Consider the following 25,512-nt stretch of genomic DNA (forward strand, 5'->3'; position numbering starts at 1 on the left):
GACAATGCTAATCCTGGGGCAAATTCTTGAAAGTCTGGAACTCTCCCTGCACCTCTGCCCCCATCACCCTCATGAGGACAGCCCCTGTGTGCCTCGGGCTTAGCCTCTGACTGCCACCTGCACACCTCTGGCAGCCTTCAGACCTTGCTCTGCCTCCTCGCGTGTCTCTCCCAGTCTGGACGCGTGCTCGCTGGGGGCTTTGCCGTGGTCAATCGACTTCAGCATTCTGTTGAGCCACGTGTCCTTTCCTCCCTCTGTCAGGGAATGCTTCTGGTGTTCTGCGTACTCTGTGGAGGCCCACGGTGTCCCAAAGCACCAAGGCCTGGGGTTCTGTGCAATCATGTTTTTCCCGTTAGTTCTTCCCTCAATTTGTCTGTTTTCATCTGTGTTTTATGAGCAGTTGTAAGAAGTAGCCAGGCTGTGCCCTCACACATGGCTGGAGCTCTGAGTGCTGCCGGCCACTGTTAATGGACCCCATGTCCAGCTCAGCTCTGTGCCGTGCAGCTGGTGGCTTTGCCTGCTACACCGTGATGCTGGCCCAACCCAATCTTTCAGAAAATCTTTTCCCATTCCCACCGTGCTCAGCCCCTGCCTGTGCCTTGCTCAGTGCCCAGGTGTTGTCTGCCATGCTGGGTACCTGCTTCCAAATTCTTTCCTCCAGCCCTGCCTTGTGCACCTGTGGGCCCGCTTGTTTCGTGGGGACACTGGCGCTTCGGTCCCCGACGGACGGCCCTGGCTCATCTTGCCTTGTTGAGAATCTTGTCCTAACCTCCCCCAGCCCTCCGCCTCTGGTTGAAATGAGCTCACGGTCATAGGCCCGGGGGTGGCCAGTGCTCCGAGCCAGCGCTGGGTGTAGGCTCACTCAGTCCGTGTCTGCTGCGCCCGGCTGTCCTCAGGGGTGCTTCCCTGCCGAGTACACCATGGACGAGGAGGGCCAGGGCAGCCTCACGTGCCTGGACAGTAACCACTCCCACTTCATCCTGGTGGACGACGGCACGCACGGCCGGTACGGGGTCGAGATCCCCCTGAGGACCAAGCTGGAGAAGTACATATCGGAACAAAGAAAGGAGAGAGGCGGTGAGTGGGTGAGGGGACGAGGGCTGGGGCTCTGCACACTGAGCCTCCCTGCCGCTTTCACCAGTGGGCGGCCCCAGGGCGGTGTCTGTCCCTGGGGCAGCGGGGAACACGGCTGTGAGTGGGGAGGGACAGGGCAAGCGAGTCCCCTGCAAGCTTGGAGTGGCCGCCTTCAAGGTCCCTTCTCACCGGCCATTCAGTTGTCCGTGTCGCCCCGGTCGGGTTAGGCTTTGGGGGCTGGGTTGGGCGAGGTGCCCTTACTCAGGGTCCATGTTTTGACCAGGTGTGGACATCAAGATCCCCATTGTCTGTGTGGTGCTGGAGGGTGGCCCTGGCACGCTGAACGTGAGTTCCGGTGGTGGCGGTATGGGGGTGCCTGGCTCTGGCGGCTGCTCCAGCGCCCGGCCTGGGGGCTGCTTTTGGGACGTTGGGGAGAGTCCTGCCTATCAGGCCCTGAGCTGTTTCCTCTCCCAGGGTGAGCATCACTGAAATCTCCCCTGAGCCCTGGCTCCTCTTGGGGCCTATGTAACTGGGTGCAGGTCCCAGGGTGGGCGGGGATGGAGTCCTGTTACTATGGCGATGCTGAGTGGCAGCTCCACCCCTTCAGCAGCTGAGGCCCCAGCAGGACTCTCCGTGGGGTGCAGCCCTGACCATGCCCCCCACCCCTGCCACTGCCCAAGGGGATCTGGGGTACAGCTGGCACCCCAGCAGGCTCATGGGCACCCCCACACACAGACCATCTACAACGCCATCACCAACGGCACACCCTGTGTGGTAGTGGAGGGCTCAGGTCGTGTGGCCGACGTCATCGCCCAGGTGGCCTGCCTGCCCGTCTCTGCCGTCACTGTGGCCCTGATCCAGCAGAAACTGAGCCTCTTCTTCCAAGATGACTTCGAGACCTTCACCGAGAACCAGTTCATCGAGTGGACCAAGAAGGTGTGGGCATCGAGGTGCCGTGGACCCAGGGTGCAGGCCCCAGCCGGTCTGGACCGAGGGGTCGCTCTGAGCCCAGGATGGGCAGGAGACCCCAGGCGGGATGATGGGACAATGGGGCAGGGGTGCGGGGCTTAACGCTCACCCCAGACTCTGCAGGGGCTGTATGGGGGAGGGTGCTGCAGAGATAGAGGGGAGGCAGGCAGGGGAGCAGCATGAGCTGAGGTGCAGGCCAGCTTCGCTGACTCCCAGGGAGATGTGGAGGATGAGGAGGGAGGCAGGCAGAGTGGGTGGAGGGGGAGCCGGTGGGGCCAGTTCAGGGCTCAGAGCAGAAGGCTGCAGGGGGTGCGCGGGCACTGTGTGTCCTGAGCTCGGAGCCAGCACCAGGTCCTTGGGGGGCCCGGCAGGGCGGCTGTGTCCTGAGCTGGCCGGGGAGAGGATGGCATACCTGACCTGCCCCCTGCACCTGGAGTAGGGGGGTGACTGTCCCTCACGTGGAGGCACACAGAAGACGTCTGGGGGTGCTGGGACGGGATGCGGGGGTACAGGCAGAGGGGACGCAGGGAGTGCAGGCAGATCTGCAGCTGGTGAGGCTGCTGGTGGCAGATAGGCAGGGCTGAGGCTGTGACCATCCCTGGGTGGCGCCCCCTCTTCCCACCCTCACTCCCTCCCTCTGGTTCCAGAGCAGTTTCCGTTGTTGGGAACACTGTGCAGCCCCAGGGGACAGCCCTGGCAGGCAGTGGCAGCCGCTGCACAGAGGCTTCCCATGGCAGTTAGCTGGCCTGCCTTGCATCTGCCCTGCTCTGAAACCCCGCGACCCAGGCCGCCACTCAGGCTCCAGAGGACCCAGGTGGGCTCATGGGACATCCTTCCTTTGATGCCTGTGACATCCCCTGCCCACGTGCCGCCCTGGCTGATCTGAACCTGTGTGTCTTTGTAGGAGCCCCAGACCTGTGAGTGGGCCTCCATGGTGGGCACCTTGTCTTGGGGTCAATCTTGGCAGAGCTTTGTTGGGTCAGCTCACGGCCAGACTGGCTAGCCTCCCCACTCCCCCACCAGCTGTTGTCCTGTACCAGCTGTGAGCCTGGCTGAGAATCCTGCCCAGTGGGAGAGTGGGCAGTGGATGGACAGAAGAGAGATGGACAAGGGGGTGGGTACTCTGGTACACAGTGAGACACACACACATGGATGGGAGGTGTGTGCATACAACAGTTGGCTGGCTGGGTGGGCAAGGTATGCAGGGTGGCTAGGTGGTTCTATAGACACACAGCTGGCTGGGTGGGTGAGGTACGCAGGGCGGCTAGGTGGTTCTATAGACACACAGCTGGCTGGGTGGGCAAGGTATGCAGGGCGGCTAGGTGGTAGACACAGAGCTGGCTGGGTGGGCAAGGTACACAGGGCTGCTAGGTGGTTCTGTAGACACAGAGCTGGCTGGGTGGGCAAGGTATGCAGGGCGGCTAGGTGGTAGACACAGAGCTGGCTGGGTGGGCGAGGTACGCAGGGCTGCTAGGTGGTTCTATAGACACAGAGCTGGCTGGGTGATGAATATGCATACAGATGTGGAGCTAGGTAAATGGGTGGGTGGGTGGGTCACCTGATGGGCAGTGGATGGACAGAGGGGAGGTGAGAGGTTGGGTACAAGGTAGGGATGGGTGAGTGGATTACAAATGTCTGATGGACAGCAGGTGGGCGGATGCTGTGGGAAGGGCCGGAGGCGGACAGGGAGGTGGAGGGGGAGCCACAGTTGCAGTAGTGCTGGTTGATTGGTCATTGGGCGTCGCCTTTGGAAAGGGGATCTTTGTGCTCTAGTCGTGTTCCACCCACAGACCCACGTGGTGTGTGCTGGCTCCCTGGGTCTTTCCTTCCCTGTCACAGGAGGAGGGGGCAGGTGGCAGTCCCGTGTGCACAGCTCCAGGCCAAGGCCTCAGTCCCATGTCCCTAACGGAGACAGAGCAGGCAGCCATCGTTGGCTACTGCTGCCCCCTCAGATGCTCACATTTGTGGCAGATCCAGGACATCGTCCGCCAGCGACAGCTGTTGACCATCTTCCGGGAGGGCAAGGATGGCCAGCAGGATGTGGACGTGGCCATCCTGCACGCCTTGCTGAAAGGTGAGGGTTAGGTAGGGGGGATCTTGGGGGAGAGGTCCATGGGCAGGACTTGGGGTGTCGGCCACCTGGTGCATCAGAGGCCAGTTCCTTTCTCCCCTGACCTTTGACACTGATGTGCTGGATGTCATGAATTCCTGTGTGGGCAGCTGGGAGTCTCCCTTTCGTCCCCCTTCCCATGCTGTTCTGCCTGGAGCTCTGCCACTTGGGGACAGCGAGGCACCCCAGGCAGCGAGGTCCGACCCTGGAAGAAGTGGGAACCGTTCACGCTTTCCTGCTGGTGTGAGTCCAGGAGTCCCTGCTACTCAACTGGGGGACCCGGATGGAGTCCCAGGCTCCTGGCTTCAGCTCGCTCAGCCCAGGTGTTGTGGACAACTGGGAAGTGACCCAGTGGGTGGAAGATCTCTCCCTCTCTCTCAACAAATAAAATAAAAATCATCAGAAAGAGCTGGGGATGGAAACAGCTCAGAAGGTGCCAGAAGGCTGAGCAGGGGAGGGTGGTCCCCAGGAGACGTCCCGTGGCAGCCAGGGCAGCCTGACTGACAGGCCACACCTACCTCACCAGGGGGAACCATTGCCAGGAGAGACCAGCACTGTGGGTCCCTGTCAGGCCAGGAGCACACTGTGACTGGGTGGGCAGGACAGGGGCAGGGTGGGGACAAGGGCCTGGGTGGGGGCAGGACAGAGTGCAGCCCGTTCAGGAGAGAAGGCCAGCCAGCGGAGGCCGAGACTGAGCGCGGGGCAGGAGTTGGAGCGTCTGTGGAGGGAGCTTTGGCTCGAAGCCCCCGACCCCTACACTTCGCCTGCAGCCTCGCGGAGCCATGACCACTTTGGCCAAGAGAACTGGGACCACCAGCTGAAGCTGGCCGTAGCCTGGAACCGCGTGGACATTGCCCGCAGCGAGATTTTCACTGATGAGTGGCAGTGGAAGGTGGGGCTCTGGGGGTCCCCCAGGGCACATGGTGGTTGTGTGGACAGGGTGGGAAGGCCAGGGAATATGGCTGTGTGTGTGTATGGGTTGGGTGGTCCAGGAGGTGTGGCTGTGTGTGTTTTGGGGGGCCCTGAGGGATGTGGATGGGTGTGGGGGTCCTTGGCAGTGGACTTGAGGGGCACTCCCGGCTCTCAGCCCTCAGATCTGCACCCCATGGTGCTGGCCGCGCTCATCTCCAACAAGCCCGAGTTTGTGCGGCTGTTCCTGGAGCAAGGGGTGCAGCTGCAGGACTTTGTCACCCAGGACACGCTCTTGCACCTCTACAATAACCTCGAGCCCTTGTGCCTGTTCCACTGCAAGCTGCGAGAGGTGCTGGCCGAGGACGCGGCTGCCGAGACCCTGCAGATGCACCACGTGGCCCAGGTGCTGCGTGAGCTGCTGGGTGACTTCACACAGCCACTGCACCCACGGCCCCACTGCAGCGACCAGACACGGCTGCCCAAGTCCAAGTTCTGTGTATGTACCACTCAGGCCCCAGGGTCGGCTCGTGGGCTCACTGTGAGATGGACAGCTCCCAGGTGGAGAGGGAGTCCCCCCGCCCTCCAGCCCCAGCCTGCCCACGGGCGACCCCCCTCCTGCTGGGGAGAGCACCTGGGGTCACTTCTTCCTCTGCGGGGACACCGTCCCCTGGGGTCCTGCAGTAACAGTTAGGGCTGGAATTGAGCCTGTTTCCGAAAGGAGAACAGTCCCCTGGCCCTGAGGCGGGTCCCGAGCCCCCTGGTGTGGGTAGGTCAGGGACACCTGCTGCCCATCTTGTCCGCCTTGTGCCTGTCCCGGTGCCTGGAGCTCCGGCTAAGGGGACTGTGCTCGGGTGTTGGGCGTGCTGTGGTGCCCTCCACTGGCTCAGGCTAGTGCTGCAGAGGGAAGCTGCCTGCTGGGCTGGACTGGGCAGCTCAAGCTCACTTGTGTCTGTGGTTTAAGAAGGCAAACCGATTTCTTCACAAGGATCAGACTCAGGAAATTTCTAGAATCGCTTACAAAAACTGGTGCTGGGTGCGATGTGGGAGATGTGTCCCCTGCTCTGGAGGCCATGGGTCTGAGATGGATCCCCCCAGGAGCTCCCAGCTGCGTGTTAAGGCAGGTTGGCGTGAGCTGGGGGCTGACCTTGTCAGATGGTGGACCACTTTCTAGATCTTCTAGATGCTTCCAGAGCAGTGCTTTTCCAGTCTTCAGGGCTGTCACTGGAAGAGCAGCTAAGGGCCAGATCAGGAACAGGGACATTGAGGGTGTGGCCTGGGCCTCAGAGTGGCCGTTGCCCTGCAGGTGCAGGCAGTGAGTCTCCGGTCACTCTATAAACGCTCCACCAACCACACCACCTCCACCGTGGACCCCATGCGGGACCTCCTCATTTGGGCCGTTGTCCAGAACCGCTGGGAGTTGGCGGGCATCGTCTGGGCTCAGGTAATGTGACCTGCTCCTGGGTGGACATGGCTGTGTGGAGGCCAGCCGGGCAGCCTGGGGTGGTAGAGGGAGGTTGGACCTGGGGGAGCCTGGGTGGATCCTGATGGCCTCACGGCGCTGCCCCGGCCTCCAGAGCCAGGACTGCATTGTGGCGGCCTTGGCGTGCAGCAAGATCCTGAAGGCGCTGAGCCAGGAAGAGAAGGACACGGACACCTCGGAGGAGATGCAGGCACTGGCCAGGGAGTTTGAGCACAGGGCCATCGGTGAGCCTGCCCCAGGGCTGGGCACTCGGGTGCCGCCCCATGCTGCCCGCCCTGCCCTGACCTGGTCCCCCCATGCCCCAGGTGTCTTTACCGAGTGCTACCGGAAGGATGAGGAGAGGGCCCAGAAGCTGCTGATCCGTGTGTCGGAGGGCTGGGGCAAGACCACCTGCCTGCAGCTGGCCCTGGAGGCCAAGGCCATGAAGTTTGTGTCTCATGGGGGCATCCAGGTACTTTCCCAGCCTGCCTGCGCATGGGCACCATGTTCTGTGTGTGTCGGGGGGGCGCATGGCCTCAGCTCACACATGCCTGGTGTCGGTGTCACGTGTGTCACAGCTTAGCCACCAGGGCTGGCACTGGGCTGGCAGCCACCTGCCCCATGCTGCCCGTTAGGGAGCCAGGGAAGCTCCTCATTTGCGGTGTTGCATGTTCGCGCTCCCTACTGGGGACATCAGGGATGGGCTGGGCAGTGTCAGCCATACACCGCTGGGCCAGGCGAGTGATCCTATACGCTGGATCCCTGGGAGCCGGCTCCAGGCCATCACCGCATCTCCCAGGCTCCCTCACGCCTGGGGGTGTCTGGGGGCACCCGGGGTAGGGTCTCCTCCTAACCCTGCAGGACATGAGGGCCAGTCTGGGTGGGTCCCAGGAGGCGGTTCCCACAGTACAAGGGACAGGTGGCCAGTTTGTGTGACAGCCTGCCCTGCTGTTTCCTAATGTGCCTCAGCAGGCTGACGGCACGGCCCGTCCCACATCGGGCTTGTTGCGCTGGGTGTGGCCCTCTGGGCTCTGCTGCCATGCCCTGAGACCCCTGCCCCTCATCCCCACAGGCCTTCCTGACCAATGTGTGGTGGGGCCAGCTGTGTGTGGACACCAGGCTGTGGCAGGTGCTGCTGTGCCTGCTCTTCTTCCCGCTGCTGTTCACAGGCCTGGTCTCCTTCAGGTGCGTTGGGATGAAGGCCACTGGGACTGGGCCCAGAAGCTTCTCCCCCAAATGAGGCCACTGTGAGCTAGGGGTGGGGACTGGGTGGTTGTGATGGGATAGGTGCATGGGCAGAAGCCAAGGTGGGACTCTGTCCCAACACTGTCCCCTCACCATGCAGGAAGAGCACCACTGTGCCCACCCCTGCCCGAGGCCTCTGTACCACCCATCCCGGCAGCCAGAGTCAGCCCGGGCCAGCCTGTGTTGGGTGCAGTCACCCTGTTGCCCGGACTGAAAACCAGGGAGCAGGTGGAGGTCCTGGGTTCCCTGGGAGCTGGGGACAGCAGATGTGGGGTCCCTGCCTGGGTGGTTGGCAGTTGAGCCCCTGCCAGAAAATGTGGGCCACAGGCAGGTGCCTGCACTGTCCTCCTAGTGGCCAAGGCCACAGGCCACTGAGTGGTTGTGAGTGCCCAGGACCCGGGGGCACCTAGGCAATGCTGTTCCGAGCATGTAGAGATGGGAGGCGAGCTGCCTGGGACCCAGGTACCTGGGACCTCTGCCACTGCCATGTCCCTGCCCTGAGGACATCAGAGCCGTCTTCTTGGGATGCCCAGGCCTAGGGTACCCTTCGCCCCGCCCCAAGCACGGTTCCCCTGGATACTGTTCCCCACTTGGGGTGAATGCAGCTCGGGGGGCAGGTGCTGGGACCCCAGCCTCACTGCCTGCCCTGGCTCTGCCTGCAGGAACAAGAGGCCACGGGCCCCAAGGGGCCTGGCCCGCATCTCTGCCTTCTTCACAGCACCCGTGGTCGTCTTCCTCCTGTACACGCTGTCATATTTCGCCTTCCTCTGCCTCTTCGCCTATGTGCTCATGGTGGACTTCCAACCCACACCGTCCTACTGCGAGTACCTGGTTTACCTGTGGCTTCTGTCCCTCGTGTGTGAGGAGATACGGCAGGTGCGCCCGGTCCTGGTGGTCCCAGGATACGGGATGTTGGCAGGCCTCCTAGGTCACTCCTGCTTGGGAGTCGAGGTGAAGGCTTCCACACAGGGGTCCCACTCACTGTGTCACCCTCTGGGGTGTCCTTTGAGCTGGGAGAGGTCTTGTGCCGGGAGTCTGAGGGTCCTGCAGCCCAGGACAGGTAGGACAGGCATGAACTGGGGCCCTGGCTGTGCCTCACAGGCAGAGAATTCACGGAAAGATCTGATCCCTGTCTCATTCCCCAGATGGCCACGATGACCAGTGCTGGCCCAGGCCAAAGCCAGGAGCCAGGCGCTCCATCTGAGTCTCCCCTGTGGATGCAGGGGCCCAGGCGACTGGGCCATCATGCGCTGCTTTCCCAGGCCATTAGCAGGGAGCTGGGTGGGAAGTGCAGAAGGCGGGACTCGAACCAGCCCCCTCATGGGAGATGGAGGTTAATGTGCTGTAGCAGGGCAGGCCCCTCCACACAACCTCCTGCATGGGGGCCAGTGCCCCCTACATCCCCACATCCAGAGGGCACCTGCTTGTCCTGGGCCGTCCACTAGCTCCAGGGTCAGGAATCATGGAGACCCCACCCCACCCATGGGGGCGGCGAGGGTTTCCATGGTAACCACCTCTGTGGCCTCGGCAGCTCCTCTGTGACCCTGACGAGTACGGGCTGGTGAAGATGGTGGCCTTGTACTTAAGCGACTTTTGGAACAAGCTGGACGTGGCAGCCATCCTGCTCTTCATAGTGGGGCTGATCTGCAGGTGGGCAGCTGTGGGCTGGGGTGTATCTGGTGGGTGGGCCTGGGGGTGGCCACTGTGGTGCCACTGCCTAAGGGATTGGGATGGAGCACTGTGGCCTGGGGTGCTCCTGGGCAGCTCAGGGTATCCCCTCCAGGGTTACTTTCTGCCCAGGGAGACTCGGTGTCCCTGTGAGGCTGCGTTCACCCCCGCCAGCAGAGGGGCTCCCGTGGTCTGCCCTTCCTGCCCCCTGAGCCCCCATGGCTTGGCTCCCCTGCCTGGGCCGGGTTTCTGGGCCTTTCTGCACAGAAGCCGTGACCTCCTACCTGGCCTTGGTCCAGGGGCCTAGTGGGGCACACCAGGCCGGGCGGGCACTAGTCTGTGCTGAGGTGGCTGTGCCCGGTGTGCCCACCAGGCTCATCCCGGCCACACTGTACCCCGGGCGTGTGGTCCTCGCCCTGGACTTTATCATGTTCTGCCTGAGGCTCATGCACATCTTCACGGTCAACAAGATCCTGGGGCCCAAGATCATCATCGTGAAGCGCATGGTGAGGACGTCCAGTGCAGGGAGCAGCCGGGATGGCCTTCTGCCCGGGGAGCCCGCAATGCCCTCCCCAGGCCCCTGCCACCTCCGCGGCTCCTCCCTCCTCGGACCACTGCCAGCCCCGGGGTCCTCCCTCCCTGGTCCCCTACCACCTCCGCGGCTCCTCCCTCCTCGGACCACTGCCAGCCCTGGGCTCCTCCCTCCCTGGTCCCCTACCACCTCCACGGCTCCTCCCTCCCTGGTCCCCTGCCACCCCAGGCTCCCCCTCCCTGGTCCCCTGCCACCCCAGGCTCCCCCTCCCTGGTCCCCTGCTACCCTGGGCTCCCCCCTCCCCGGGCTGTACCACATGAGCATTCACTGTCTCTGCAGATGAAGGACGTCTTTTTCTTCCTCTTCCTGCTGGCTGTGTGGGTGGTGTCCTTTGGGGTGGCCCAGCAGGCCATCCTCATCCACAATGAGAACCGTGTGGACTGGATCTTCCGTGGGGTTGTCTACCACTCGTACCTCACCATCTTCGGCCAGATCCCCCGCTATGTTGACGGTAGGGTCTGGCTCCAGGGTGTGGGGGCAGGTTCAGACCAGCAGCCTTCCCTGCAGTTCAGGGGGGTGGAGACTGGGCAGGGCCCTCTGGTCAGCTCAGTGCTGAGACCTTGATGCCTACGTGGTGCAAAGTGAGGGGTCCTGTGTGGCCCCTTGGTGGCTCCTGGTGTGGGTACCCCCTGACACGGAGTGCCCCGACACCCTCCTGTCCCTCAACTTTCAGAGGGAACTTCCTCCGACTCTGGGTGGGCACCAATGCCCAGGATAGCTTCTTGTTCCTACTAGTGAGTTTGTGAGGACTCAGCCAGCTACAGTCCACACACCACCAATACCCTGCCTTAAGTGGCGCAGCACGGACCGGCACTCTGGGGTAGCCATGTGGAAGCCAGTTCATATCCCAGCTGCTCTGCTTCCCACCCAGCTCCCTGCTAACACACCTGGGAAGGCAGCAAGTGATGGCCCGACCGCGTGGGTCCCTGCGCCCACGTGGCAGACCTGATGGAGCCCCTGCTGGTTTCTCCTGGCCCAGCCCTAGTTGTTACAGCCATTTGGAGGTGGGAATCAGCAGATGGAAGGTCTCTAACCCTGGTTTTCAAATTAATCTGTAAAAACAGTTATTTATTTTTATTGAAAAGGCAAACTTACACAGAGAGAAGGAGAGACAGATCTTCCACCTGCTGGTTAACTCTCCCAGTGGCTGCAACGGCCGGAGCTGAACCGATCTGGAGCCAGGCACTAGGAGCCTCTTCTGAGTCTCCCGAGTGGGTGCAGGGTCTCAAGGTCTTAGGTTGTCCTCTACTGCTTTCCCAAGCCCTAAACAGGGAGCTGGATCATGAGTGGGGCAGCCGGGACTCGAACCAGTGGCCCTGTGGAGTGCTGGCGGGGCAGGCAGTGACTTGGCTGGCCAGGGCCATCCTTTCTGTGTGATGTTTCTAACTCACAAACTCGAGCCCTGGTCATATTCTCTGCATTTTCTCCAGTCACTTTTCGTAGTGTGTGTCTTGCTAGGAATCTGTCTTTTTCTTAAGTTATCCGTGTGACACATTTTCTGTGCCGTTTCCTTGGTTCTCTGTGCAAGGGTGGCCGTGAGGTGTCCTCTTTCATATCTGCTGTCATTCACCTGAGCTTTCCTCCAGCCCGGTTAAACACTGGTCATGTTGTTTGTTTTTTCCAAGAATAAGACTTTGGTTTTGTTGATATTCTTTGAAAAAAAAGTATATTTTCCCATTTCATTTAAAAAGCAGGCTGTGTGGGGATAGATCTATCCCTTCACTGGTTCCTTTGCACAGCCTGGGCAGGGCCAGGCCCCCTGGGCGTCCCCCTGGGCGTCCCCTGGCTGTCCCCCTGGGCGTCCCCTGGGCGTCCCCTGGCTGTCCCCCTGGGCGTCCCCCCGGGCGTCCCCCGGGGTGGTGGGCATCTGCCTGCCAGGTGGTTCAGGGCGTGGTGTCCCAGCACCCGCCCTGCGGCTCCTTCCTGGCCTGTCTGCTCGGTCCCTGTGTGCCCCTCCTGCTGTGCCCTTTTCCTCCTAGCTGACAGTGGTGGGAGGCACACGTTGTGTGAGCCATCTCTGCTCTTCTTTTTGAGTGTAGGGGTTGGCAGCTGTGAGGTGCCAGGCCCAGAGTGTATTACCGACACTGTAACGCATGCTGCTTCTTGCAGTTTCACAGTTCGAGGTGGCCCAAGGAGTCTGGTGCTGCCTCACAGCAAGTTCCTTCCAGGCTCCAGGGCTGCAGCAGCCACCATGCTCACCCCTGCTCCTCAGTGGGGCCTGGGTCCCATTTCTGCTGTCCCCCTTGTCTGTGGGCGCAGTCCCCTCATGCTGGCTCTGATGAGTTAGACCCCTCCCCACCAAATTCAGCTCCTTGGCTGGGATCCTGCATCCCAGCCCAGCTCCAGCTGGCCCCTGGTTCAGGGCCTTGCCCTGCCAAGGACATGTAGGGTGGGTGGGGACATGTGGTGGGGACTGTGTGGCCTGGGGCTCCCCTCCTCCCCACACTCCTTGACTCTGTCGGCCCACCCCACCCCCTCTCCCCACACCAGGCGTGGATTTCAACCTGGACCAGTGCAGCCCCAATGGTACTGACCCCTACAAGCCCAAGTGCCCCGAGAGCGACGCCACGCGGCAGGTGCCAGCCTTCCCTCAGTGGCTGACGGTCACGCTGCTCTGCGTCTACCTGCTCTTCACCAACATCCTGCTGCTGAACCTGCTCGTCGCCATGTTCAAGTGAGCACTGGGGCAGGGCCTCCCTGCAAGGCAGGGGTTCCCGGGAACCAGGGCACCCAGGAGGGACCACATGTACCCCATTTACCGTGTGCATCCATGCTGTTCCTGCTCCCGGGTTGTCCCCAAAGCTGATGCTGCGGCCTCTCCCCCTCGCATCCCAGCTACACGTTCCAGGAGGTGCAGGAGCACACGGACCAGATCTGGAAGTTCCAGCGCCATGGCCTGATCAAGGAGTACTACAGCCGGCCCCCCGCGCCGCCCCCGCTCGCCCTGCTCAGCCACCTGCAGCTGCTGGTCTTCAGGGTCTTCGGGGGGACCCAGGCCAAGGCCACCCCAAAGCTCAGTGAGCCCCGAGGGGTCCCGGGCTTGGGGTGCCTGTGGGTGGTTGGGGCCCTGGGTGGGCAAGGCTCCTGGTGCTGTCTCTGCTTGCAGAGAACAAGCTGGAGGAGATGGAGGAGGCAGCACTGCTGTCCTGGGAAACATACCTGAAGGAGAACTACCTTCACCACCGGCAGGCCCAGCAGGAGCAGAGGCTGGAGCACAGGATCCAGGACATCGGCCGCAAGTGCGGGCCTGGGGTCCCAGGGCAGGGGAATCACCTGTGTCACCCTGCACAGCTGCGCCAGCACCCCCAGGCCCCTCTGCTGCCCTGTGTCCTGCCCAGTGCTGGGGAAGGCCTTGATGCCCCTCCCCCCATGCCCAGCCCCCAGCCAGCCTGGACCCAAGGAAGACCTAGCCTCGAGGTCCCGTATGTGCCCTGTGTCCCACATCAGCGTCCTCGGGGAACGAGGAGGGGCAGTCAGGGTGTGCAGGCCAGCGTGGTGTGGTCATCCGCAGGCTGCGGAGAGGCTAGCCAGAGCCGGGAGTGGGAGCCTGGGTCCCCGTGAGGCTGGACAACACCCCTGGCCCCAGAGGAGGTGGGTGTGCCTCTCTCATGCCCAGCTCTCTAGGCTGCAGACTGAGCTAATGACCACCACCCCTGCTGTCTCCTAACACAGTTGAGCAGTGGGGATGGCCAGGGTCCTGCTGGCCTGGCTGGTTGGGTGTCCACTGCTGTCTGCTGTGCTGTGGGGGTGGTGAGGCTGATGGAGATGATGGTGATGGTGGTGATGGTGATGATGGTGATGGTGATGATGATGGTGATGGTGATGATGGTGATGGTGATGATGGTGATGGTGGTGATGATGGTGGTGATGGTGATGGTGGTGATGATGGTGATACTGTAATGGTGATGATAATGATGATGATGATGATTGTGGTGATGGTGATGATGGTGATGGTGATGATGGTGATTATGATGATGGTGGTGGTGATGGTGATGGTGGTGATGATGGTGGTGATGATGATGATGGTGATAGTGATAGTGATGGTGATGGTGGTGATGGTGATGATGATGGTGATGGTGATGATGGTGATGGTGGTGATGATGGTGATACTGTGATGGTGATGGTGATGATGGTGATGATAATGATGATGATGATGATTGTGGTGATGGTGATGATGGTGATGGTGATGATGATTGTGGTGATGATGATGATGGTGATAGTGATAGTGATGATGATGATGGTGATGGTGGTGATGATGGTGATGGTGATGATGGTGATGATGATGGTGATGGTGGTGATGGTGGTGATGGTGGTGATGATGGTGGTGATGGTGATGATGGTGATGGTGATGATGGTGATGATGATGATGGTGGTGATGGTGATGATGGTGATGGTGATGATGGTGATGATGATGGTGGTGATGGTGATGGTGGTGATGATGGTGGTGATGGTGATGATGGTGATGGTGATGATGGTGATGATGATGATGGTGGTGATGGTGATGATGGTGATGGTGGTGATGGTGGTGATGGTGATGATGGTGATAGTGATAGTGATGGTGGTGATGGTGATGATGATGGTGATGATGGTGATGATGGTGATGGTGATGATGGTGATGATGATGATGGTGATGGTGATGATGGCGATGATGATGTTGGTGATGATGGTGATAGTGATAGTGATAGTGATGATGCTGATGGTGGTGATGGTGATGATGGTGATGATGGTGGTGATGATGATGATGGTGATAGTGATGGTGATGATGCTGATGGTGGTGGGAACCTCAGTGGGACAGCTGATGGTCAAAGCCGCCTGTGGGTCCCACACTGAGTGTTTTAGAGTCAGGCCCTTGGTATGCCTTCGGCTCAGGGTCTCCTGGGGGTAGGTAGGCCTGGCACTTCCCCTCATTCTGGCATTGTTTCCACAGAGGACTTGCCCACCTTTCAGCCTCTGTCTCCACACTTGTTCTACTAAAGTCCAAAATGTTGGCTGGTGGTGGGTGAGCTCTCAGTGAGGGCAGGGCCATAGCCTGTTGCGTGGCCATAGCTTGCTGGCTTCAGAAACTCTAACAGCTGTCCCAGCTCAGGAGGCCTCCTTGGCATCCCAGGGGCCCAGCAGCGAGGCCGTGGCCTGCTTAGCTGTGTTGTCTTGCAGGGTGGATGGTCTGGTGGACCTGTTGGACATGGATCATCTGAAGAGGCTGGGCTCTGTGGAGCAGAGGCTGGACACCTTGGAGGGGCAGGTGGGATGCAGGCGTGGGGAGTTTGTGTGGGGGCGTGGCACTGTGTGTATGGTACCTGGGAAGGGCCTGTCTGGGAGATGTGATGCCTGTATGTGGCATGGCAGGGCTTCTGCATATGGGGGCATGAGCTCTTCATGTGGGTGGGGCTTCTGTGTAGGAAGAAGAGGCCCCTGTGTGGGGTATGGGCTCTGTGTGTGGGGGCAAGACCTTTCCGTGTGGGTGGGACCTCTGGGGGCGTGGCCTGTGTGTAGTGGGAGGGGGTCTTCTCTTTGGTAAAGAGTTAGTGAGCCTCTGTGAGGCCCTCACACTGTGAGGACCCGTGTTGATGGCCTCCTCACAGGGTTAAGTCCCCCTGGGCAGGGCTTCCTGCTGGGGGTAGTGGCCACGCAGCCTGGAGGCGCACACAGGCACACCGTGCGTGCTGGGGCCGAGACTGGGCAGGTGCACTGAGCAAGCAGTCCTGCTCAGTGGCAGACAGCAGCACAGGCCCAGCTGATCCATCACCACCACTGGTCCAGTGGGGACTGGGTACCCCATCAGTGCTCCCTGGCGAGGCCAGGGACCATGCTCCCAGCAGAAGCCCAGGCAGCAAGCACCAGGTCCCACTCAGGCTCCAGGTACTGCCTGCACGTGGCCATGTGGGGTTGCCACGGCCAGCCCTGGTGTGGGGAGGATGTGTGCATGTCTAGCCTTTGCCCATGTGTGTTTAAACGGGCAGCAGGTCTAAAAGAGCTGAGGTCCTGTCAGTTTTAGAGCTGATGCTGAAGCCATTCCTGGCATCTTGTGTGTTTGTGCCCAGTCCCGTGCCCTGTGTTCTGAGTCTCCCTATGCGTGTGTGCCTAGCCCCATGCCCTGGCTCCTGTGTCTTCCTGTGTGTGTGTGTGTGTGTGCGCCCAGCCCTGTGCCCTGGGTTCTGTGTCTTCCTGTGTGGGAGTTTGTGTGCCCAGCCCTGCGCCCTGGTTCCTGTGTGTGTGAGTGTGTGCTCAGCCCCGCGCCCTGGTTCCTGTGTGTGTGTGTGTGTGCCCAGCCAGTGCCTTGGCTCCTGTGCCTTCCTGTATAGGGGTGTATGTACCCAGCCCTGTGCCCTGGTTCCTGTCTTCCTGTGTGTGTGTGCCCAGCCCTATGTCCTGGGTTCTGTGTCTCCCTGTGTGTATGTGTGCCCAGCACCGTGCCCTGGCTCCTATGTCTTCCTGTGTTCTGTGTCTCCCTATGGGAGTGTGCCCAGCCAGTGCCCTGGCTCCTGTGTCTTCCTTTGTGGGGGTGAGTGTGCCCAGACCCATGCCCTGTGTGCCCGATGAAGTGTCCTTCTCTCTAGGCTAGAGTTTGTTCCCGTGCGGGCCTCGAGCCAGCCCTGGGCCAGCTGTGGCTGCCATCAGCAATGGGAGCTGCTGGGTCCTGGTGGTTCAGAGGCCACAGCAGGCATGGGCAGCCTGTCCCCACTCCTGCACAGGCATGTCCTGGCCACCCCGTCCCAGTGTGGGCAGCAAGTGCCCATTGTTTGTCTTGGTGCTCTGCAGTTGGCACAGATGGCCAGAGCCTTGCAGTGGATCACCAGGGCCCTGAGGGACAGCAACTTTGACTCAGAAGTGGATGCCCCCACGCTGGGTGAGTGGGTGTCTGGTCATGTCTAGTTGTGGCTGGTGCATGCGTGTTCGAGTCTGGGCCTGTGTCGTGAGGAGGGGAGGTGCCCTGGGGGAGGCTTTGGTAGGGGGAGCTGTGTCTGAGCCCCGCAGGTCCGTCCTGCTGCAGTCACTGAGCGTAGCAGCTGCCCTCCCTGCCCCCTTGCCCCACCATGGGACGTGGCCAGGTCCCCGGACTCCTACTGTGCTCTGTGTGGGCGGTTCCCTGGCTGCTGGGTGCGTGGAGGGAGGCTACTTCTTCTGCCCACAGCTGGGGTTCTGTGGAGCGAAGCTGCCCTGGCTCACTGCAGGGCCCTGGTGGCAGTGGCCGTGGGCTGGCTTCAGAGGGTGGGCCTGGGTCACAATGGCTGTCACCCCAGTGCCCAGCCTGGCCTGCGGGGTGGGAGCTGTGGTTCTAGGCAGTGGACAGCAGAGAAAGATCCATCAGCTGGCCTCACGTGTGCGTGGCCGTTGCCAGTGTCCCCTATGGCCGTGGAGGAGCCAGGCTTGGAGCCCGGCAGCAGCAGGCTGGCCGAGGAAGCCGGGGATGGCTACCACGTGAATGCCCGGCACCTCCTGTACCCCGGCTGCCCTGTCACCCGCTTCCCGGTGCCCAACGAGAAAGTGCCCTGGGAGGTGAGTGCCGGCCGCAGGCTGCGGGTCCTGCCTGGGCCAGCCTCAGGGAGCCTGGCTGAGGAGCCGAGGCACACACAACCCCAGCTCTCACGGCAGTCCTCAACACCCCTCCACTCCTTCCTGAGCCCTAGGCATGAGGGACACAGCAGTGGGTGCTGGCACCAAGGGGCCCTGCCCTCTGGTCCTTCCAGAACATTCCAGGCTGTTCCCTATGTGGACCCACTGCTCACTGCCAGAAACCTGCTGAGTCCCAGCCCTTCCCCTCCCACGGCCTTTTCCTCTGATCCCACCTCAACCCCCATTCCTCCTTACAGACAGAATTCCCCATCTATGACCCTCCGAGCTACACGGTCGAGAGGAGGGACCCGACCACCACGGACCCCGTGGGAGAGTGAGTGGGAACCGTCCCACGGGGACCAGGCAGCCTATAGAAGGCCAGGAGCGTTGGGGCCTGGGTCATCTCACCCTCTCTCTTGTGGTCCACCTTGTCCTGCCCCAGCACCCTGGAGCTCTTAGCCAACATCAGCTACAATGCAATGGATGGACTGACTGACCGTCGCAGCTTCCACGGGGTCTATGGCGTGTGGGACGGGCTGCCCCGGTGAGTGTGGCCCCATCCTTGCCCGGTTCCTTCCCTCAGCCACTGGGCAGGGCCCCTGTGGCCTTGGCATCTCCTGCCATGGTCTCCGCCCAGCTGCCCTCGGCCCAGCTGCCCTCGGCCCAGCCCAGGCTGAGCCCACGCCTGCCTGCCCCAGGAACCCCATGGGCCGCACCGGGTTGCGTGGACGTGGCAGCCTCCGTCGCTTCGGACCCAACCATGAACTGCACCCTGTGATCACCCGGTGAGCACCTCTGATGCTCCCCACCCTGGGCTCCTCCCTGCCCAGGTGGCCTGGCCCCAGGGCTTCTACCAGTGCTGGGCCTGTCTTGGTCTCCCAGGGCTGGGGAGGTGGGTCTCGGGCCCTCACCAGGGTTGGTGGGCATGGGGCACGGGGCACTCCTCCGGCAGGTGGAGGCGTGGCATGGACGGAGCCATCTGCAGAAAGAGTGTGAAGAAGATGCTGGAGGTGCTGGTGCTGAGACGGCCTGTGTGGGAGCACTGGGCCCTGCCGGGGGTGAGTGGGATGGCCAGCTCAGAGGATGGGGGTCCACCCTGGGGGCCCTTGACCTTGGGGTGCCCTTGCTGGGGGTTCCTGCTCCATGCCCCCTCTGTTCTTAGGCACCTCTGTCTCCTGTCTGTTGGGGCCCCACAAGGCTGGACTTAGGGGTGTCCTGGTGAGCCCCAGCTTCCTGGAGGACCCTGGGGACTTGGGGGACAGGTGTGACTTGTTGCCAGAGACCCCTGCTTGCTCTAGCAGGAGGCCGAGTGACAGCTGAGTCAGGAAGATAGGGTGGTGACATGTGGGGGTGGCCAGGCCCATGTGCTGCAGCCCAGATGGGACCTGTAGAGGTGAGCAGGGTCCAGCTTGGCCTGCTGCTCCGGGGCCGGCTCTGGGACTGCCTCCAGAGGTGAACAGGGTCCAGCCTGGCCTGTTGCTCCGGGCTGGCTCCAGGGCTGGCTCCAGAGGCTGTGCAGGCTGTCCAGCCTGGCCTGCTGCTCCGGGCTGGCTCCAGGGCTGGCTCCAGAGGTGAGCAGTCTGTCGGGTACTGACGTCGATGTTGGGGCCTGGGCAGTGTCACTGCAGCCTGGAGACAGCCCACTCGGCTTGCCAGACTCCCTTCTGCCTCCGGCTCCCCAGGGCTGGTTGGCTGCTCCGAATGGGCAGGAGGCGTGTGGCGCAGGGCCCCAGGGCGGCCCAGGAGCTGGCTCAGGCAGCTTGCCGACCTGCCCACTCCCTGACCCTGCACAGGGCTCCCGGGAGCCGGGGGACGTGCTGCCGCGGAAGCTGAAGCAGACCCTGGGGCAGGAGTGCTGGCTGCCCGTGGAGAACCTGCTGCGGCAGGGCACTGAGGTAAGGCCAGTCTCGCGCCCTGTACCCCTGCCCTGGGCACCTCTGCAGGCGCTGCAGGCGTTCCGTCGCATGCTGCCAGCTCCTGCACTCAGGAGTTATCAAAGACATGTTTTATTCTGTTACTGAGGTAAAACCCACACAACATAAAACAAGCCATTTACAAAAATGTCTTATTTATTTGAAAGATAGAGTTACAGAGAGAGGGAAAGGGTGGGGCCCTAAGAAGCAGGAGCTTCCTCCCGGTCTCCCACATGGGTGCAGGGGCCCAAGGCTTTGGGCTGTGCCCTACTGCTTTACCAGGCCACGGGCCGGGAGCTGGATGGAAGTGGGGTAGTCCGGATTAGAACCAGTGGCCACATGGCTGCTGATGTCACAAGCAGAGGCTTAACCTGATGCGAGAGTACCCCAGCCAGGGCTGTGTCCCAGCGCCTTTGTGCGGTGCTGGAGGCCCCGGGGAAGAGGGAGCCCAGAGCAGGGGGCCCCAGGGCCCGGCAGAGCCCTGCCCAGCCCGCTCTTCCTGCAGGTGTACAAAGGCTACGTGGATGACCCCAGGAACACAGACAATGCCTGGATCGAGACGGTGGCCGTGAGCGTCCACTTCCAGGACCAGAATGACACAGAGCTCAAAAGGCTCAACACGGTAGGAGGCTGGGGCGGGGAGGGCCCGCTGGCTGGCGGAGGGGGCAACTCCGGGGATCCGCCCCCAGAATGAGTGCCTCTGCCTCTGTCCCCCAGCACCTGCTCACCGACGACTCGGGGCCGTGCATCCAGTGGGAGGTGGTGGACAGGCGCATGCCGCTCTATGCGGACCAGAAGACCATCCTGCGGCGGGCAGCCACCCTGCTGGAGGCTCACTACTGACTGGGTGGTAGAGCCTCAGGCTCACGGGCCTTAGACTTGGCATGCCTGGCAACTGCTGCATGGCAAAGCCTACCTTGGGCAAGCAGGACATTGTGACCAGTCCATCCCATGCAAATCAGGCGGAACAGAACCTCCGCCCTTGTTCCTGCTCGAGTAATTAGTTCCTCCCTGTTTCAATATAGATGATTAGTTCCTTCCCTGCTTCAATGAAGATGCTTAGTTCCGGGAAAGCCCTCCCCGCCCCCCTCCCCTAGAGAAGGTAATACCTGAGGCGTAAGATGAAGGGCATGGGCACTCTTCATCAAGTACGTGTCTGTGTTTCTCGGGCCGGCAGCCTGGCATTCCCAGTCCGCCCTCGGTTTGAGCGTCGTGTCCCGCAGGCCGGGACAGCTGGGGCCCATGGAGCCTGGGCCGCCCCCTCCTCACGGCCATGTGGAGCTCGGCTGACCTCGGGCAGCCCCACCGGCCCCCGGCAGGGGAGGGGGCGTTGCTGAGCAGAGTGGTCTAGGTTGACCCCACGTCATCTGGCAGGACGGTCTCGTGAGGCACCAGGTGCTGGACACGGGGGACAGGCTGGAGCTGGGGGCCGGGGTACCCTCGCCTCTCCCCTGCACTCCCCTGTCCTGCCAGTGTGCTGGCCCGGGGTGAACTTCTGGGAGGCTGGGGTCCCCGCAACCGCCTGGGGCTGGTGCCACTGAGGATGTGGGGTCGGGCAGCTGCGGTGTCCCCCAAGATGTTTGCCTAGTGATGGGAGCCCAGGCAGCCCCTGGCAGGACAGCAGGGCCTGAGGCTGGGCTGTGGCAGAAAGTGGCAGATGCAGTGAGGCTCAGAGCCCAGGGCGGAGCTGGCCCCGGGGGCGGTCCCGTGGAGAGCCCCGCCCAGACCCCGCCCACCACCAGCCCCGCCCATGACCTGCAGGCTCCGCCCCAAAGACCAGCAGCCCCGCCCACGGCCCGCAGGCCCCGCCCACAGCCCCTGCAGGGAACCGGCAAACGTCCTCCATTCCGTTCAAAAACCCAGCCCTGGCGCTGCCTGGCACCATCTCGGCTCGGTTCCCCTGCATCCCGCCCCTCTCCGTTCGGGCCCCGCCCCTCCCTCGCTCCGCCCCGTCCCCCTCCTCTCGGGCCACGCCCCTCTCGGGCCACGCCCCTCTCCTCTTGGCCCCGCCCGGGCCGCGCGGCCGAGCTGCGGCCTCCGGAGCGAGCAGGCGGGCGCGGGCACCGGGCACCCAGGCCGGGGTGTGGCGCCGGGACCGGCGGGAGCTGGGGGAGCGTGGAGCGGCGTCCGGCCCTCAGGTAAAGCCCTGCCCCGCCGCGCCCACCGGGATCCCGGCCAAGCTGCTCCCACCCTGGTCCCCACCCCGTCCCCTCCCCGGTCCCCATGCGCTCCCTCGTCCACACCCGCGCGCTCCTCACCCCGGTGCCCGACCCTGGTCCCCACCCCGGTCCCCTCCCTGGTCTCCGCGCACCCTCTCTCCCTCGTCCACACCCCGCGCCGCCGCGCCCGGCCCCGGGGCTTCTTCCCGCTTCTCCCGGTGCTGTATTGATCCGGCAGCACTGGCTAGGTGATGAGCAGGCTTTGCTGATCCCGATCTCGGGCGTGGAAGGGGGCCACCTGCAGGGCCTCCTGTTAGGGCCTGTGGTGCCTGGCCCTTCCTCCCACAGCCCTGAGCCCCAGGGGTGGGCCTGGGTGATGGGCGAGCTGCAGCAGTCCTCTGCCACCCTGCCCAGGGCCAGGGCACCTGCTGGGCGCGGGTCTCCCAGCCCGCAAGGGGGAGAGGACTCCCAGAGAAGTTACAGGGTGGGGCTGTGTCTGTTTAGGAGGTGTCCCCCACCCCTGCTAGTGTCCGCTTCTGGCAGACCTGGCTCACATGTCCTCTGGCTCTCGCTCCCTTCTCTTTCAGAACCCAAGGTCCCTTCAGCCCCGGCTCCACAGGAGGGAGCAGACCCCCACGCTGGGGCGAGGCGGAATGGGCCCCCGGGGCAGGCGGGGCCCTGCATCCCTGCTGGCCACGGCCCCTGCATCCCTGCTGGCCACGGCCCCTGGCCCCTGCCTCTTGCTGTTGTTCTGTGTGCCCCTGAGTGCCGGCTGCCCGCAGAGCTGCCAGTGCCCGGAGCACGCAGGCGCCCTGGCCGTGCACTGTAGCGCCCGGGGGCTGCAGGAGATACCTCGGGACATCCCGGCCGAGGCCGTGCTGCTCAAGCTGGATGCCAACAGGATCTCGCATGTCCCCAACGGGGCCTTCCAGCACCTGCAGCAGCTGCGGGAGCTGGACCTGTCGCAGAACGCCATCGAGACCATCGGGCCAGCTGCCTTCTCGGGCCTCGCCGGAGGCCTGCGGCTGCTGGACCTGTCGCACAACCGCATCCGCAGGGTCCCCAAGGACGCCCTGGGCAAGCTCAGTGCCAGGATCCGGCTGTCACACAACCCTCTGCACTGTGAGTGTGCCCTGCAGCAGGCCCTGTGGGAGCTGAAGCTGGACCCCGACTCGGTGCACGACATCGCCTGCCACACCTCAGTGCAGGAGGAGTTCGTGGGGAAGCCGCTCATCCAGGCGCTGGACGCCGGGGTCAGCTTCTGCGGCGTCCACCACAAGACCACCGACGTGGCCATGCTGGTGACCATGTTCGGCTGGTTCGCCATGGTCATCACCTACATCGTGTACTACGTGCGGCACAACCAGGAGGACACCCGGCGGCACTTGGAGTACCTCAAGTCGCTGCCCAGCCCCAGGGAGCCCGGCGGCCCGGGGCCCTAGTGCCGGCCGGGAGCACGCTGGCCGGGGTCCCTGACCAGGCTGGTGGCGGAGGAAGGAAGAGGCGTGGCTTGCCTGTGGCCACACGACTGGGACTCACTGTGGGGCAGCTGTGGCAACATCTGCACCCCTGCCATGGATTAGCTCCTGCCACATGGGTGCGAATGCCCACTGGGCCTCCGCTGGACCTGCCCACCCCGAGCCCTGCCTACGACCTTCCCGGCCACCGCGTGCCTGCCCTGGCCAGAGCAGGAGAGGTCACGGAGGGGTCCTGTGCCTTCTGCTGACCTCCGACCCCTCACCAGTGCTCCGAATGTTCGTGCAGTCACCCTTGTGCCAAAGCCTTGGTCCGCGGCGGGGGCCGGGCCCAGTGCATCGCGGTCCTGTCACTGTCCTGCCCGCCCCAGCCGTGGACTGGGGCCACCCGGTGCCTTGCTCTTCTCGCTGGTGTCTCCAGCAGCCTTCCCCGGAGAGGGCTGTGGGGGCCGCGCCTGCCCCACCCCTCCGCCGGCGTCGCCGGGTTAGGGAGCCACCTCGGCGCTGGGTTTTCCTAGCCGAGTCACCGCGTGTTCAGGGTGGCTGTCCCTCCTCCCCCATGACACTAATTTCTGTATGAGTGTTTGTGTCGTCCACTAAGTGTGATGTCTCCGGGGCAGCTGGGCAGGGCGCGGGGTTCCACATCCGTGGGGACCAGGGGACTGGCCGGGCTCCTGCACTGCTCCCTAGTCCCCCCTGCCCTGGGCTGGCCTGGGACCTGCTCTGGCCTTCCTTGTGGTCTCCCTGGGCCCCATGTGCGCTGCTCTTCACTGGGACCCAGCACTGGGACCCTGAAGCTCTCACAGCTCCTCAGTGTTCTCTCTCTGCTGAACCTTCCCCGTGGTGACCCCTTCAACTGCTGGGATCCAGGGTCAGGGGAGGGAGCAGGGGTCTGGCGGGTAGAGGAGCTGGGCCCCACAGGATGGCTACGGTGACTGACCCTGCTGGGCCTCAGGGAGGGGCGTTTTGTGGGGAGGGGTCTTCAGGACAGGGGGCTCTGGCATAGAGGCAACCTGAGCCTTAATCCTGACCCTGACCTTCCCCTAGGAGAGCAGCCTGGCCCAGCGCCCTACTCCACGCTCATGGCTTTGGGTTCCCTTGGTGTCCAGCTGCAAGGGATGGGCCACTGGCATGGCCGCCAGCAGGGCTGCCCTGGTGCAGGGGCAGGAAGCCGGCTGGGGCTGGCAGGGCTTGGCAGGGTGCAGGGCTGCTAGGGGTGAGGTAGGGTTAGTGCCTGGGCAGTGTGGTGTTTGGGTAGGCAGATCCTGCCTTCAGGGATGCCTGGCTGGAACTACCTCCCAGTCAGGGGCCTCTACCCTGCGCCCCGACCTGGCCTCCAGTGGCCATCCTGGACAGCCTGTCCCCGTTGGTCAGCGTTGTGCAGGCTCCCCCTACACCAGAGCAGCCCTCAGTTCCTTCCCTGGGAGGTGGGCGGCCACCTGCTGTGCAGCCAGCCCCCTGCACCCCACTCTTGCGGCCACCGCCCAGCTGGGTGCCGTGGGCAGCTATGGCCCTGTCCGGCTCACTGTTCTGCCCCGGTGCCGGCAGTCACTTTTCCATTTTCAGACAAGAAGCCGCTGTCCTTGGTCGGGAATGCGCAGAGGGGCCTGTCTAGGGTGACGCTGGACTGGAAGCTGCGTCTGACAGCCAGGCCTGGACAGCGTCACCGGGGACCTGGCCGCGCGTTGTCAAAACAAAGCAGCAGTCCCCGGCACAGTGGTGGAGGCAGGGAGCAGCTTTGAGGATGCGGGGCTTGGCGGGCAGGCCAGGGTCACGCGTTCTGGCCCCGCAGCATGCAACATGGGTAAGGATACCCCTCAAGGCCTTTTGCTGGGATTGCATTTGTCACCATGGCAACGGTGCCCACTGGCAGGCCCTGCAGGCCGGAAGCAGCCCCCAGAGGCAGCCATGTGTGGCTTTGGGGTCCGGGTGGTTGTCAGCAGGGCTGAGTCCTCAGTGCCCAGGAGCTCAGGAGAGAGAAGTGGTGGGGCCTCTGTGTAGCCCGCTGACGGCAGAGCACCTGAAGAGTTGCTGCGAGGAGACGCACGCTCACGGCAGGGGTGCTGCGTGGAGGCAGCTTTGCCCGGAGCCACGTCCCCAGGAGCATGCGCCAGGCCGGATGGGGCTGGAGATGGGCAGGATGTGACGTCAGAGCTGTGAGGACCAGATCGACCCCGTGGGAGGAGGGGGCGGCATTTTGTGGGGGCCTGGGCTGTGGCCATGTGCCAGAACTTTCTCCTTGCATGAGGCTGCCCAGATGCCGACTCTGTCCTGCCACTCCCAGGCGCACACCAGGCTGTTGGTCGGTCAGTGGGGGCCCTGCTGGTGGCTCAGGATTCTGCGTGGGCCTCCGGGGTGGTGCCCAGCACGGGAGCCCCAGGT

The 25,512-nt window shown here is 63.1% G+C and overlaps 2 protein-coding genes and 1 non-coding gene across 8 annotated transcripts in view; all 3 read left to right on the top strand.

Annotated features, from left to right (window-relative positions):
* The window catches only part of TRPM2 (transient receptor potential cation channel subfamily M member 2), a 31,859-nt gene extending 11,240 nt beyond the window's left edge, over positions 1 to 20,619 (top strand). For 2 of the 6 annotated variants that reach the window (XM_040986698.1, XM_040986697.1), the window contains exons 6-32: positions 897 to 1,077; positions 1,358 to 1,419; positions 1,810 to 2,010; positions 4,015 to 4,117; positions 4,924 to 5,045; positions 5,241 to 5,561; positions 6,369 to 6,506; positions 6,640 to 6,769; positions 6,851 to 6,996; positions 7,597 to 7,709; positions 8,432 to 8,645; positions 9,301 to 9,419; positions 9,811 to 9,943; positions 10,309 to 10,480; positions 12,520 to 12,703; positions 12,865 to 13,046; positions 13,136 to 13,268; positions 15,184 to 15,271; positions 16,789 to 16,876; positions 17,369 to 17,526; positions 17,841 to 17,917; positions 18,026 to 18,127; positions 18,282 to 18,368; positions 18,536 to 18,641; positions 19,377 to 19,478; positions 20,002 to 20,118; positions 20,214 to 20,619. In XM_040986698.1, the coding sequence (XP_040842632.1) occupies positions 897 to 1,077; positions 1,358 to 1,419; positions 1,810 to 2,010; positions 4,015 to 4,117; positions 4,924 to 5,045; positions 5,241 to 5,561; positions 6,369 to 6,506; positions 6,640 to 6,769; positions 6,851 to 6,996; positions 7,597 to 7,709; positions 8,432 to 8,645; positions 9,301 to 9,419; positions 9,811 to 9,943; positions 10,309 to 10,480; positions 12,520 to 12,703; positions 12,865 to 13,046; positions 13,136 to 13,268; positions 15,184 to 15,271; positions 16,789 to 16,876; positions 17,369 to 17,526; positions 17,841 to 17,917; positions 18,026 to 18,127; positions 18,282 to 18,368; positions 18,536 to 18,641; positions 19,377 to 19,478; positions 20,002 to 20,118; positions 20,214 to 20,339 (3,705 nt within the window). In that variant the 3' untranslated portion in view covers positions 20,340 to 20,619. Of the gene's footprint in view, positions 1 to 896; positions 1,078 to 1,357; positions 1,420 to 1,809; positions 2,011 to 4,014; positions 4,118 to 4,923; positions 5,046 to 5,240; positions 5,562 to 6,368; positions 6,507 to 6,639; positions 6,770 to 6,850; positions 6,997 to 7,596; positions 7,772 to 8,431; positions 8,646 to 9,300; positions 9,420 to 9,810; positions 9,944 to 10,308; positions 10,481 to 12,519; positions 12,704 to 12,864; positions 13,047 to 13,135; positions 13,269 to 15,183; positions 15,272 to 16,788; positions 16,877 to 17,368; positions 17,527 to 17,840; positions 17,918 to 18,025; positions 18,128 to 18,281; positions 18,369 to 18,535; positions 18,642 to 19,376; positions 19,479 to 20,001; positions 20,119 to 20,213 lie in introns of those variants that run through there. The other 4 variants (XM_040986700.1, XM_040986699.1, XM_040986701.1 and 1 more) reach the window with 3 other exon arrangements.
* Positions 19,341 to 19,420, top strand: LOC121160737. The gene has a single exon (XR_005884574.1). It is a non-coding gene; the product is annotated as a Z6 small nucleolar RNA (small nucleolar RNA).
* A 1,566-nt stretch (positions 20,620 to 22,185) lies between the features above and the next one.
* Positions 22,186 to 23,112, top strand: LRRC3 (leucine rich repeat containing 3). Its single transcript, XM_040986727.1, has one exon. The coding sequence runs from the start codon at positions 22,210 to 22,212 to the stop codon at positions 23,095 to 23,097; it is 888 nt and encodes a 295-aa protein (XP_040842661.1). The 5' UTR covers positions 22,186 to 22,209; the 3' UTR covers positions 23,098 to 23,112.
* Positions 23,113 to 25,512: the final 2,400 nt, after the last annotated feature.

The sequence above is a fragment of the Ochotona curzoniae genome, unplaced genomic scaffold, assembly GCF_017591425.1.
Source record: "Ochotona curzoniae isolate NIBS_2020 unplaced genomic scaffold, NIBS_Ocur_1.0 contig_4516, whole genome shotgun sequence".
Classification (NCBI taxonomy): Eukaryota; Metazoa; Chordata; class Mammalia; order Lagomorpha; family Ochotonidae; genus Ochotona; species Ochotona curzoniae.